Source organism: Ceratotherium simum, chromosome 19 (assembly GCF_057802395.1).
Source record: "Ceratotherium simum simum isolate JZ-2026a chromosome 19, ASM5780239v1, whole genome shotgun sequence".
Taxonomy (NCBI): Eukaryota; Metazoa; Chordata; class Mammalia; order Perissodactyla; family Rhinocerotidae; genus Ceratotherium; species Ceratotherium simum.
Window position 1 is genome coordinate 31,670,625 of NC_141918.1, and position 15,268 is coordinate 31,685,892.

Here is a 15,268-nt window from a genome sequence, read left to right on the forward strand (position 1 = left end):
TCATGTTAGATAGCTCTCCACCCTCGGTATATTCTCCCTAGTCAGCAGCTCATGCCTTCAAAAAGGTTTATGGAGAAATACTCTAGGCATGTAGAGGGATCCTGTACATACCTATCGTTTGTTCCAGCTGAAGTAATACTAGCAGTCAGCAATAACCGCCATTCATAACATTTAGTGTGTAATCCCCACAGCCTTTATTAAGACTACCGGGGTGGGGCAGGGGGATGCATTCTCATTTAATAAACCCCCGAGTCAAAGCTGGAGCAGAGATGTGTCTGAAGGTGAACTGGGCTGAACAAAGATACTGTCAATAGAGATTCTAACCTATGTTTTCTCTACCATTTACTAAATGGTAATTAAATCAATAAACGACAACAGTCTAGTCCGGCTGTTTCTTCAACTTGCAAAATCATACATTTCCGCAAAGTTGACATGATTTCTTGGACAAAGATAGACAAAGTCTCACACACTGGGTAATGGTCACTGAGGGATCAGCCACAAGCTTTGTGCTCTTCTTTTTCAGGGATACAGAAGAACAGTAAACACAAGCCATGGATGAAATTTATAAGATCACTTCCACAGAAAGAATCCAGCTGTTGGAGAAAGAACTGGCTGTGCGATTGACTGAACTGAAGTCTGAGATAGAAGAACAGGAGACTCTTCAGGGAACAGCTCATCGATCTTATAGGTAAACAGTGGCGGTGCGAAGGCATGGTCTTCAGGGGTTTTAACCCTCACTCTCACTCCATAATCTCCATCAGCCCCCCTCTTCTTTTTATTTGGACAATTGGGATTATCTTAAACTCAGACGTGACTGCTGCCCCTAAGGTTTTCCTATATTCTAGAATTGTTGAGGCATTTAGAGACAATGTCCTGACAAAGAAAATGGAAAAGTGCTCTTAACATTTCACATATACCATTGTCTTAAAGTTCCAGAAGCTATTATGTATACAAATCAAACTCAATGAGAAGAGATCTCATTTCCTCCAATAATATTTTAATTGAATTTGACCTTGATTTTGATGAGAAATTTCAAAACTGAGATAATGCTAGATATCTGGTGATGAATTCTGCAAAATGATGTTCTATTAGGAGCTATTCTGTAGGTAAATGCTGCCAACGACAGCAATCAAATTCTCTTAGAGAAACGGGGTAGCCAGATCAGCCTCTAAGTGGCAAGTTTCATGGGCCAGGACCTTATATCCCTGTTTCTGTTATTGTCACAATTGATCAAGAGGAACAGTTATAAGAACCCACTTAGGTTGACTAGCTGAGCAAACACAACGTGGATGGTGAGGGTTGGGGAGGGAAGATCAGGTGAAGAAACAGTAAGTAGGTGCATTAGTACCTCATTCCAAAGGTGATTCTGAAGAACCAGTATTTAGTGTGTTTTATAATTTGGTATTTAAAGCCCTTGGGTGTATGAAGCAGATCAATGATTGTGTGATGAAGTGGAAAGGTAATGGAAACATGCAAGTCACAATTTCTCTCAACTCTGGTTTCTTTATTTGAAAAATGAGGTTAAAAATATGTACCTTGCCTACTTTATAGAGATCAATTGAGATAATGCATGTTAAAGCACTTTGAAAACCAGAAAAAACCATGCAAAAATCAAGTGTTGATACTGTTACAATTTAAATGTCTGAGTGTCAGGTAAGCGGCTCCCCACTGTACATTGTGATAAGAAAGGCTTTCTGAAGTCCTTTTTAGGACAGAGTGATGGGAAATCTCTGGATACCTGTATTTCTCTACTCTCCTAAACCACCAAACACTGCACTGAAAGAGTCTATTACTCCAACAGATGCTTATTGGGCACCTTCTGTTTGCCAGGTTCTGGAGTCCAAGGAAAATGGAAAATATCCACTCCTGACAATCGCTTTAGCGTTCTCATTCCCTGCTAGACTGAAAAATCTATTGAGAACTGGAAGATGATTGTGCGTTAGTCATTTTACCACATAAGCCCAGGTCTTTGTAGTTGTTAAGTGCTTCACAGATGCTTGCTGAATGAATAAATGAATGAATGTATGCTGCATGAACAATGCTTGATGAACAAATGAGTGAATCTCTTTTTGTGGGTTGATGTACACACCACTTATGTTCACCAATCTCTTTTAGGTCATTCACAGACACTTTGAGGTTCACTGAGAGGAAAGACATGATCTGAGTAAGAGACGGCTGGGACAGCTAAGCCCAGGGCCCTGCCCAATCTCCCAGCGTGCCAAATTATTAGAAGACAAGAGGGCAGGGAAGGGATAGGTTTCTTCTGTTTCCCTGACTGCCTGGTTAGTAGCTCATCCCCTTTCTAGTTGGTTACTCGTTCTCCACCCCCATGAGGCTGCAGCCAGGATTCGGGTACCCAGTAATCACAGGAAGGATACTTTCGATTTACTGATGCTTTTACTCTCAAGGCCCTTTCAGAGCTTGCCTTGTTTTTTCCATCAAAGCCAAGACATGAGGAGATAAGGGAGGCATTTTCTCCAACTTCAGTTGGGAATTCAACACAACTGTCTCAATGGGTTGCTTAGGCTCATGTGGCTGACTGGTGCTCTTTCCACAGGACCATGCCTCCAGTAGGGGGAACTGCTGGCAAGGGTACAAACTAACAGTTTACTTTCATCTTCCCTTGAAACTTATCCACGGAGACCGGTAGGGTCCTATGAACAACATTAACCTAAATTTTACTGCCTATAATCCCCCTCACATCTTGAGGTAATCTCTCACATGTGTTCCAAAACTACCTGCTGTGGCTCCCTCACCAATGTTGATAAAGTCCCATCTTAAGAAAGTGACGTCTGCACCAGGGTTGCTATCCCCTGATGTTCCCAAAGCTGCCAAGCCTTGGGGTGGATCTTACACCAAGTGGGGGGAGCTCCCCTCTTCCTGACCCAGGGTCCCACTCTCTCATCGGGCCCTATAGCAGCGCTGCTCTTGCCTCCTCAGCAGACCCCATGGTGCAAACAACTCCCTCGTGACTGGGCTTGGACCGCAGTCCACGAGGCTGCTTAAGCAGGCACTTCTGCTATGTTTTTCCTAGGGATAAATAATTTTTCTGCAGCAGAAAACTTGGTTATGATAATTTCCCAAGTGTTTCATGTTTGACACTTAAAGGTCATTTTCACCCCCCAGATAATTGAGCAAGAACACAAAAATAAAAACATTTTGTTTAAATTATAAGATACTAGTTCTCTGGTCAACTAGGGTGAGATAGAGGTCTGACAAGCATAGTAGTTGTTAGACATCAGGTTCCCGGAGGACATACAGGTGGGAGAAAGAAAAATCTTCACCATCATGTGTCTCTCTGTACCCTGGAGTCAGAAATCAAGAGGCATAGGGGGTAGAAGGAAAGACTACGATCGTGTGGGGAGAAGAAGAGGAAAATTGGCCCAGGGAAAGGTTTAGCAAACATGAGGTACACACAAGAGAGATTCTGACTAAGACGGAAGCATGTGGCCTTTAACTGCCCCCAACGATCCAGTATAATATGATATACGTATTTAGAAATGAGCAGTCGTGAAGAGTTATAGATTAATCGGGGCCTATCGATAATCTGATCTATTTTGGCTTCTACAGTTAGAGCTTCTATTGCATATGTCTTTCTGCAGCTCTGTTCGAATACCAAAGGACATTTCTTACTTTAGACGAGAAAGGGAACTGGCTCTAAAGAAAACTTTACAGGTGAGTAGGAGAGTGGGCAATTTCCATACAACAATAAATTAGATTTTGCTAACTTGTTGGAAACTCTTAGCAGGAAAAGTTTGTTTTTGCAAACAAACAGTTGATGTTATTGACAGCATTTATGAGAGCAAAACAGCCCGATACTCAGCTGACTGCTGGATCAGAGCAGGTCACTACTTCTTTGGAGATATCTGATTTTTATGATGTTTTGAACTTTACAGTTCCTTGATTTGTGATGTTAAAATTCATTATTTGGAAACTTAGGTATAATAGCATAATGTGTTGTGTAAAAACTGTCAGAAATCATATGTCGTTTTTTCTCATGAACACTGATAATTTTGTTTTCTTATTTCCCTTTGTTTGCCTGCTCTGTTGCCTGCGGTTCAGGTAGCTGAGTCAAAGCCCCTTGTTGTTCAAGCAGACGTCATGCAGAGGGAGCTAGAGAGCTGCCTAAGAAGAGAGTACACTCCTGAAAATTTACCTTTGCTTCTGTTGCAGGTAAGAGTCATATTGCAATTTGAAAAACAGATCTGGAATTTAGTGGAAATGTATGAACAAAGCTGGCTTTCTGGTATACCCTCTGGCCAGGGTAGGATTTTCTCTACATGTGTGGTTTGCAGAAGTTGGTTAGTGTAAACGCTCTTCTTTGTTAGGGACCCATGCCACAGTTAAACTCAGCTCAGTTACTGTCACTAAACAGTTAAGTTTCTACTAATTACTCCCTGCGCTGGTATTATGAGGTAATACTGCATTGACTAAGACTGTCTCAGTCCTCATAAAGCTGTTGGCTGACCTAGGGGAGATATTTCTGGAAATCTTTCTTAAGAAAATAACTCACAACACCGGGAAAAAAATTTTACGTAATTATTGTGCATTATAATAAAATGAAAAAAATGGAATTGCCTAAGTGTCTAACAACAGGAGAAAAAGTTAAGAAAAACATTGTGGTATTTGATAGAATATTGTTCTGCCATTAAACATTTTTTAGCATAAGGAATCATTATATTATGTAATATCAGTTAACAAAAACTAAATGTGCATGTGTGTATCATATCATAATAATGGTCACATAATGTATAGAAAAATCACTTGAAGAACATAGACCAAAATGTTAGCAACCACTGTTTTTGGATAGCAGGATAATGAATTTCCTCTTTTTACTTTTATATATTTTCTAAATTTTCTATAATGAGCATGTTTTGTTTTGATTTTTAAAATTCTTTATTCTTTACTCTTGTGTTATAAATTGTATCCTCACTATGCCTACAAATTAATTCATTAGCAACTAGTTAGCAATTAACTAATAAATGAATCACAAAGTAACAAAAGATGTTGAGATTCTATTTGCAAGTCAAACTTGTCATGATCTTCACCCTGATTCTCTTTCCCTATCACTTCTGGCGCTCTTCATTCCTTTGTGTATCTCAGTGGTTCTCATTGGAGAGAAGGGGAGGTTGCAGATGGGGGACATTTGGCAATGTCTGGAGACATTTTTAGTTGTCACAATTTGGGGAGGGGAGTGGATTGCTACTGGCATCTAGTGAGTAGAGGCCAGGGATGCTGCTAAGCATCCTACAGTGCACAGGACAGTGCCCACCAGAAATGTCAATAGTGCTGAGGTTGAGAAACCTTAGTAGAGTCTAAGTTTCCATATGGTATCATTTATCTTCTGCCTAAAGAACTTAGTTTAACATTTCTTGTAGTGCAGATCTGCCAGGGACACATTCTCTCAGTCTCTGTTTTTTTGAAAAAAGTCTTTATTTGCCTTCATTTTCGAAAGGTATTTTTGTTCAATATAGAATTCTAGGTTGATAGTTTTTCTCATTTATCACTTTAAAGATGTTGCTCTATTATCTTCTGCCTTCCATTTCCTAACATAATGTGTCCTTTTGTTCTCTGGCTGTTTTTAAGATTGTGTCTTAGTGGTTTTAAGCTATTTGATCATGATGTTCCTTGATGAGGTTTTCTTTGTGTTTCTCTTCCTTGGAGTTGATTGAACTTCTTGGGTTGTGATTTTATCATTTTCATCAATTTCTTTTACAAAATTTCAACAATTATTTCTTCAAATATGTATTTTCTCTCCATCCCTCCTTCTGGGACTCCAATTACACATGTGTTAAATCACTTCATAGTGTTCCATAAGTCACTGAGGCTGTGTTAATTTTTTTCAGTCTTTTTTTCTTCAGTGCTTCATTGCATATAGTTTCCATTGCTGTATCTTCAAGTTCACTAACGTTTTCTTCTGCACTGTCTAATCTGCTGTTAATCCTGCCAAATGAATTTTTTTATTTCATATATTGTAGTTTTCTTTTACAGTAGTTCTATTTGATTATTTTTTATATTTTTCATTTCTCTCTTTATTATGTTTACATTTTCCTTTCAATCCTTGAACATATGGAGCATATTAATAATAGCTTTTTTAAAGTCCTTGTTTGCTATTTTCATCACTGGTGCCATTTCTAGGTCTGTTTCTCTTCATTAGTTTTTCTCCTGCTTATGGGTCATATTTTCCTGCTTCTTTGCATGTCTAGTGATATTTCTTTTGGACACTGGGCTTTGCAGTTTTACATTTTTGAATGATGATTTCTTTTTGTCTTCCTTTAAAGAGCATTGGACTTTATTCTGGCAGGCAATTAAGTTGTAGATCAGCTTCATACTTTCAAGGCTTGGTTTTAAGTTTTGTTAGAGCAGGTTTAGAGTAACCTTTGCTCTAGGGATAGTTTATCCTTATTACTAAATTGTGACCCCTCTGACGTCTCCACTGAATGCCCCATGTGTTCAATGAGGGCTCTGCACTCTGGCTGACTGGAACTTGAACATCTCCTAGCCCTGTATGAACTCTGAGAACTGGTCAGTTTACAATTCCCTAGTCAGTTATTCTTTGCATAGCCTCATGGAGTTTCACCCTCTGTATGTATGGCATAATAGTCGCCAAGAAACTCAAAGCGATCTCTCTGCAGATTTGTGGAGCCCTTTATCTGCATAACTTCCTCCTTTCCAATACTCTGCCCTGCAAACTTCAGCTGATTCAGCTTCTCTAACTTGAATTTCTCTTTCCTTAAATCAGCGATACCATTGTGCTCTGCCTAGGATTCCCTTTCCTACTGCATGGTTCAGAAACCGCCTTCTTCAGGTGATAGGGCTCCTTTCATTTGTTTCCTTCTTCTCAAGGACCACAGTCCTACATTGCCTGTTGTCCCATGTCAGAAAACAGTTGTCTTATGTATTTTTTCCTATTTTCTAGTTGTTTATGATGGAAGGGTGAGGTCTGGTCCTACTTATTCCATTATAGTCAGTATTATTTTTATTATCAGAAATAAAACATTTTAAAATGTTTTTTACTTAACTGCTCTTAAGTATAAATAAAATTTCTGGTCTAAGGTTAAAAGCTATAATTTACCTGTAACATGCATTGTATTTTAGACTCATAACTTCAGTTTTTAAGAAATCTTAAGCTCAGCTTTAGGCAATTTTACAGGCCTTTATGTTACTGCTAAAACTGTTGATTAACTGGTAAATGAAACTACAATCTGTTGGATTGGCAACAGATCATATAGATTCGGAAATGCCTACTTGCTTTATTTAAGTTTGAATGGTATCTTGAGACAGGTTTCTTAACTTTATCATCTTCATATGGAAAAATCTGTCTTTCCAAAACAACCAGAGACTGATTTTCTTAGTGTTCTTAAGACTTAATTCAGTCTTCCTATTATAATTGTATACTAAGTGTAAATTTTTGTTATTGTTGTTAAAGTATTATACAGAGAGAATTACCCAGCTGGCCCAGAGTAAATATTTACACATGCTTAGGTGGAAGAGGTTTTGCCAGCACAGTAAGATCATGGAGCAACTTTATCCTCTTTACAAGGTAGGAAGCCCATGAAAAGAACCTGTGCTATTTGTCATAACGAAACAAAATGATCAATAAGCTTGTCATTACACTATTATTAAGTATAGTCATCATGCCTGTACATTATAGCCCTAGGCTTATTCATCCTATATAACTGCAAATTTGTGTCCTTTGGCCAACATTTCCACGTTTCTCCTGCTCACACTCCCCAGCCCCTGCTAACCACCGTTCTATTCTCTGCTTTTACGAGTCAGACTTTTTGTTTTCTTTAGATTCCACATATAAGTGAGACCATACAGTATTTGTCTTTCTCTGTCTAGCTTATTTCACTTAGCATAATGTCTTCTAGGTTCATCCATGTTGTTGCAAATATTAGGATTTCCTTCTTTCTCATGGCTGAATAATATCCCATTGTATATATATACCACATCTTCTTTACCCATTCATCAATCAACAGACTCTTAGGTTTTTTTCATATCTTGGCTATTGTGAGTAATGTTACAATGAAGATGGGAATACAGATATCTCTTCAAGATACTGATTTAGTTTCCTTCGGATGTATACTCAGAAGTGGGATTGCTGGATCATGTGGTAGTTCTATTTTAATTGTTTGAGGAATCTCCATACTGTTTTCCATAAAAGCTGCACCAATTTACATTCTCATCAACAATATAACTTGTCAATTTTTTTAAAGTCACAGCTAAAGATGGGAAAGGAACTCAGGGATGTACTTACTTGCCTGTTCTTCCTGTAGCAGAAGATAATGGTACCTATTTTTAAGAATGAGATTTGAAGGAAGCTTTATATGATAGAAAATGCATTTTCCTTTGTAGACTTGGCCTCCTCTGCTATAGGTAAAAAGTTAGGAAGCCAGCTCCAGTTACCAAACATCCTTATGCACTGGCTCTTTCCTGGAGACTTTTTCCTTCAAAGTCCTAAGAATGTGACCACTGCCCTTGTCAGTCAAATTCAGAATGTGGGAGAATTTTGATATTTCAAGAGGCCCTTATTTGGCCCCCAAACAGCATTACCCTATGCTTGGAATCAAATGACATAAGAGAATAAGGCTTGCAAATAGCCAAGTTCTGTCTTTGCATCTCTGTTAAACAGAAACAAGTTGCCTACATTATGCAGGAGTACAATGATGCCCTTCAGAGAGCTGAAAGATTGTCTGTTGCACGAGAAAACTTCCTTCTGGGAAAAAACAATCCTCCTAACTTAGTGACACAGGAAGACTTGACTATTTACACAAAGTGGTTAGTGTGTCACCTACACTCACTCAAGACTATTCACCACTATCTGCAGGTACGTAAAACATAGTTATGGGATGACGCAGTACCCTCCCAGGTTGGTCAGCACATTGTTTTCTCACATCTGTCACCTTGTTTTGGATTGTCGGTTTCTATGTTCCACCTGTCTACAAATGACAGGAAAGTTATGGGTCACTAGCTTTTTTCTTTGAAATCTTTTTCTTTTAGAACTTGCTCTAATGAAATCACTCCATTAATTTAGCTTCCTCAGAGATGTCTCTGTTGTGCTATTTCATATTCTCTCTGTAAGTTCTTGTTTTCATCATCTTGTTCAGGATTTATACTCACTAATGTAGATCCACTTTTTTATTCAGCAATACCTAATTAAGGTCTAATATATGCCAGGTACATGTCCTGGGCCATGTAGGGAAGATATAGTCTTTGCTGGAAAGTAAGTGGGTTCCAGGATGGTAGGAAAATGGGCAAATAAATTGTCAACTGAAATACAGTGTGATAAGAAAGAATAGAATAAGTATAAGCACTGGGTAAAGAAAGTCACAGAGGTGAAGCCCTAACCCAGGCTAGAGGCATCAGAAAGGAGTGACTTGATTGTATTTTCATTTTAGAAAGATTATTGTTTTGCCACCTAAGTCTTTTCTTACTTCTCTATGCCTTATCTCAGTGATACCACCAACCACAGAGTCACCCAAACAAGATACCTGGCCACATCCTAACATCATCCCTTCCCCAGTCAATCACTATGGGGTCTACCTCTCACTTCATATGATATGGGATCTCTTCCCACTCACATGATGTAATAACAATCTGCTCCTAAGTCTGGGTCACCCACTAAACTGTGAACACTTTGAGATTGGTCCATGTCTTATTCATCTTTGCATCCCTAGCACTTCACACAGTGCTTTGTCCATTATGGGTGCTTGATCAATGTGGACCTGCCCAGGGTTAAGGTCATTCAGAGTTGGTGACAGCACCAGGTCTCCCAGCTCCAGATTTAGCCTCTCATGATTAGGCAGGTTACTGAGACCACCTCTACCTCACTGCTCCTCTGTCAAAGCAAAGGGCTGCTCCTGAACCAAAGTCTGGAAGCTTCTGTGAGAATCGAGTTAACGTGCAGCCTCTTGGTTGTGCCCTTCTGCAGGCTCTCCAGTATCTGCCCATCTCCAAAGTGCTGAGTGTAGTAGATGAAGCCCCTGAGGTTGGTCAGGAGAATGAAAATGTCCACGTTGATGACATCCAGTGCTCTGCGTGTCCAGGCCCTATGGATACCAGCGTTTCAGGTAAGAAATTAGTCTCCCTTCCCCTAGGGTTATGTGGAGAAAAGAGGATTGTGATTTTGCACAAGTGCTGTTTTGTCACATGATCTTGCTTGAAATTTTTCTGCATACCAAAAAGTTATATTTTCTTAATAAACTGTTAATTTAATATTTTCTGATAGAAAATAATAACAAATACTTCTCTTAGGCGTTATTCTCTCCATCTTTATAACTAGCAAATCAAGAGAGAGGAAAAAAGCAACGCACTTGAAGTTGGGAACACTGAGCTCTAGCCCTGTTTCTGTTGTGGCCTCGCCACCTTTAGGTCATTTCATCTCCTTGGGCCTCAATTTACTCATCTCCAAAATAAGCCTTTCAGATTAAGTGTGTTCTAAGGTCCCTTTCATCTTTAATATTGCATGATTTAGAAGACTTTCCTTATCTGAATCAGTGTAACAGTTTTACGGCCCCTACCTTTTGTGACCGGTGACTAAAAAACCTGATCAGGTTTCTACTCTGAGTGACATATTTGCTTGGGGTATATACTGGGCGCACCTGGAGAGGCAGCCAACCCAGTGGTGGGGAATCAGAGAAGGCATCTCAAAGGAGAGGAGTCCAAACTGGGTGTTTAGAGATGAGTGGGAGTGAGCCAGGTGAAAGGAGGTGAAGACTCTCACCTACTTCTAATTTGTTGGTTAACTTATAAATCGTACTCTCTGTTTACCATGAAGGACTATAGGTAGTTCTGCTCCCACTAAGTCATTCCCCAAAGGGTCTGTTGGGTTTATCCTGCAGGCTGTGAGAAAGGGGGGTCCAGGCTACCTCCCCCAGAAATCCAGCACCAAGAGTTTGTCAGATAGGCCTGGCCAAGCATGGTGCAGTCTGTAAATTGTGGCAGAGAACATTGGGCAAGAAGCAGAATGGCCTTCCCCATCAGCAGAGGAGGCTCTGCCTCCAAATATCTCAAAAGATTCTCCCTTTTCTCTTCTGGTGTTTATTGGTCTTAATGCTCTTGATTTTGGATGTTTTCCAGGGCCGATGAGAGCAAAAGCTGCCTTCATCCTGCCCCAACACACAACAGAAACAGAAGAACTGAAACCTCAGTTGAGGCTCCTGCTCTCCCATTTCAATATCCCATATGATGTGGATGAACTAAGGGATGCTGCTAAGGAAATGGAACTTTTCTCCTTGGTACTTGATGGACTCTTTCTTAATACAAATATAGATGTTCATGAAAGAAAACACTAGTATTCCACAAAGTTGGATATTTATACTGCCACGATTGTTTCTAGAGTGATAAACTATGATAGTAAGAGGTGAGATTCAGATTAGCAGTTGAACTTCCTCTCTGTAAGAGTAATGGGACCCTTGACTATCCAACCCAGAGGGATTGTAAGATTTGTTTCTCTGCGGAATTTAAAGAAAAAGGTAGGTTATAGTCTGTAGTAGATGATGTAAACGTAGCCAAGATTTAGCAAATTTGCATGGTGGAGTTGTCTATGTCTAAACCCCTTCAATTCTCAGAATGTGTTGCAATAGTTCTCCTATTGGCAAATGCTTTGTATTCAGTAAAGTGTATATTGTCTCCTAATGTTTAAAGTCATGCAGTCTGCTCTGCTATAACACAGTGTTGCACTTCCTTAAAAAAAACCCGTATTATCAGAAGCAATGTTAAAACTTGTTTCAAAGGGAAAAATAGGATTATTTTTTAGTTTTAACAATAAAGATTTTTCTAGCTCTGGGTGTATAATGTTTGCAAGTGTATATATTTGCTAGGTAAAAATAATAAATTGATTGATCCGAACAGGGCAAAATCAAATCTGAATGTCTTTGAATGCTCTTTGTGTGAGAAGAAGCCACTGTTTCCTCTATCACCATTTGCCTGACCTTGAATTTTCACTTCCATGTGTTTTATTCCAGCTTTATTTCTCTAGGACTTTTTCTAGTGGTATGTCACACAGACTCTTTAAGCTCACGGAACCAGTGGAATCACATGTCCTCTGGTTTCTTTGAAGGTGAAGGTGTTTAGGTTTTTGCCTTTCTTTTCATTTCACCAGCAGCTGTATCTTCAGCAGAGCGCTTCTACGGGAGTATCTTTACCTTCATTATCACCAAATATTATGATAGACAAAAAACAGAATCAGAATAAGATAGTGTTTAAAAAGAGCCAAAATAAATTTAAAAAAATAATAGCACAGTAGACTATCATCAGTGACAGCAAGAGAACAGGAGGCTATTGGGCACTCTCACGAGGCAGCCTTGTTCCCAAAGAACAGCTTGTCTCCTTTATATAAGGATAATTTCCACTGCTGATTTTCCTATCGCAGTATTACGTGCAATGCTAATTGTGCTCCCAAGATAATCAATCACATTACAACAATTTTCTGTGTAGGAAGAGTTCCTGTCTTTGGGTACTGTTTATTCTGGTTCTCTAATGCCCTAGAGCAGGGTCCGCAAACTACAGCCTACAACCTATCACCTGTTTTTTTTAAAATACAGTTTTATTGGAACACAGCCGTGCCTATTCATTAATGTTTATCTACGGCTGCTTTTAGACTACAACCGCAGGGCCGAGTAGTTGCAACAGAGACCGTATGGTCTGCAAAGGCTGAAATATTTGAAAAAGTTTGCCACTCAGCCCTAGACTAGCACTGTCTCATTGAACTGCCTGCACCGATGGATCTGTCTGTCTGATACGTATCTGTCGGCAGATACCGTCTGTATCTGTGCTGTCTGATATGTTAACTAGTCCCATGCGGCTGTTGAGCACTTGAAATGTTGGTAGTGCAACTGAGGAACTAAATTCTAAATTTTATTTAATTTTAGGGAATTTACATCTAAATGTTAAACAGCCACATGTGCCTAGGGGCAACAGTACTGGACAGCACAGCCTGGGAGGGACCAACATTAACTGGAAGAATCTTTAGCTCTGTGACTCATTGAACTCACTCACTCATTCCAGAAACCTCCATTGAGGCCCTCATATGTGCCAGCACTGTGATAAGTTCTGTGTGTATGCGTAATAAAATATAGATAACATAAGAGTTACTATTTTAACCATTTCTAAGTGGATAGTTCAGTGGCATTAAGTACATTCACATTGTTATGCAACCATCACCATGTGTCAGGTTCTTGAGATTCATAGGCTGTGCCCTCAAGAGGCTCACCATGTGTGAGGAAATCATGACGCAATGCGGCCAGTGCAGTGATGAAGGCACGCCACAGGCTCACTAGGCCTGGAGAAGGGAGGAAGGAGTGTTCTGCATTTTGGCAGCAGGAAGTTCTGTCACAGAAAGCACTGGTAGCCTCAGTCTGAAAGGGAGATATCAAGGGATTGGCTGAGGTACTTTAAAGAGTATTCACAGGTCCTAGCATCTGGACCCTTCTCTCTGCAACATCCAGTAGGCTTCTGGGAGCAGGATTTATCTAATCCTTAGCTTTTCTAGTTTACTAGGTGGCCAGAAAAAATGAATGTATTTCCAAAGGTGGACAATTTACTTCCCAGATAGGGCCTGGCTCAAAATACATGTAAATAAATGTTACATAATTTCCAATCTTTGGAGCAGATATTCAGAACAAGTCACATACACAATTATGGTAATGAGCTGACTGAATACATGTACCTCTCAGGTATATACCTCTAAGGTCCTGTGACTGTCACAGAGTCGTGTTTTATGAATCACTTTGACTCCAAGACTGTTTCAAAGGCAATCAGCAGCTGTTTCTAAAATTACCTGTAATCTGAGACTTTTTTCTGGGTTCTAATTCTCTCTTCTTAATCCTGTTTAGGTTTCCCAAAAATTTCAAAGCATCTTCATGGAGCAACAGGGAATGCAAACGTTTCCGGACTACGATGCTAGGATAGCTAAAGTGGAGGATTTCGGTTTGGCAGGACCTGGTATGGCCTTGAAAAAGAGAGCCAACTGGATATCCTTTATAAAGGTAAGGGGACCTATGGTGACAGTCACCTATCATTGATGTCAGCAGTGTCACAAAGTATCCTCCAAGCAGGCCAGGCAACCTGGCAGCACCAGGTCTATCAGGTCCCTGCTGTCCCCTCTCCTCAATGCCCTCAGCAAACTGCCTCTTATGACCAAAAGTAGGTGCCTGCCTGTCCTCAGCAGAGGCAGCTCAGAGAACCTGGCCTTGTGTGCCAGGATCTCCCAGCTCCTTCCTGCCTTGGGTCTCTGTTGAAGTTAGCCATGCTGATCCACCTTCTCTGGAAGTTCTCCATACTCCCGTACCCCTATGTTGGGTCAGAACTCCCTTCTTGTTGTTAATGGTCTTGGCTATTTGGCAAGAACAAAGAATAACAAAATTTGTATAAATCCAGCTTTTTAGTCAAAAATTATTTATTGAGTACACACTGTGTGTCAGGCATGGCCCTTGGTGCTGGAGATATACAATTCACAAACAACACACAAGTAAGCAGATTAAATGAGATGATTTTAGTGGTAGTTAAGTACAGTCAATTCTCATTATCTAGGGTAGGTATGTGCTATAAAATTGCCACGAACACTGAATTAACAAAAACGGAACCATTGCTCATAGGGGAAACGCAGGGTTAGGTTCATCAACCAGTCAATACATAACCTTGTTTTACGAGTGTTTCTGTTTAAAGACATTTTATTTAATATATGTTGTTGGGTCATTAGCATCAAACTTGTGGCCAACAGCACTAGAACTCATGCCTGAAAGAAGTGTATGGAACATGTGTATTTCTTCCATAAGACACATCGCAGCCTTCCTGCACTTAGGAACACTAGGCAGCACTTCAGCATGACGCTTGGGCCATTATAAACAGTGAAATCACCCCCAAAAACCACAAAAGTACAGAAACTGGCACTAAATAGACCACAAAAAGGACACTTGTTTACATACGAGAGCTGAAACAAGAAGGCAGAATCTCACCTTGTTTGACCTCAGCTGGAAATGTGGAGTTGGGCGACTCAAAGTTTTTACCATTCTGTGCATTTTTATGAATGACCAGGAAAGCTCAGCCAGAATTGATTTTAGGGTTAAAAATAAATTTTAGTGAGTAGGCAAATTTGCAAATACAAAATCCGTGAATAATGTGGATCAACTGCATTATGAAGGAAAGAAAAGTCTTATGAAATACAGACAGATGGAAGGAAAGCAGAGAAATCAAAGATTACTCCTAAGTCTGGGACTCCAGAAAATAGGTAGTCAGTGTAGGGGAAGCCAGGCTTCCCATTTAG

The 15,268-nt window shown here is 39.8% G+C and overlaps 1 protein-coding gene across 1 annotated transcript in view; it reads left to right on the forward strand.

The window, feature by feature from the left end:
- Positions 1-551: 551 nt before the first annotated feature.
- LOC106800543 (uncharacterized) overlaps positions 552-15,268 on the forward strand; it is a 138,792-nt gene continuing 124,075 nt past the window's right edge. The window contains 8 exon segments of the mRNA XM_087443743.1: positions 552-688; positions 3,603-3,675; positions 4,063-4,173; positions 7,430-7,543; positions 8,636-8,830; positions 9,935-10,073; positions 11,083-11,240; positions 13,839-13,991. Coding sequence (XP_087299869.1) covers positions 552-688; positions 3,603-3,675; positions 4,063-4,173; positions 7,430-7,543; positions 8,636-8,830; positions 9,935-10,073; positions 11,083-11,240; positions 13,839-13,991 — 1,080 coding nt within the window.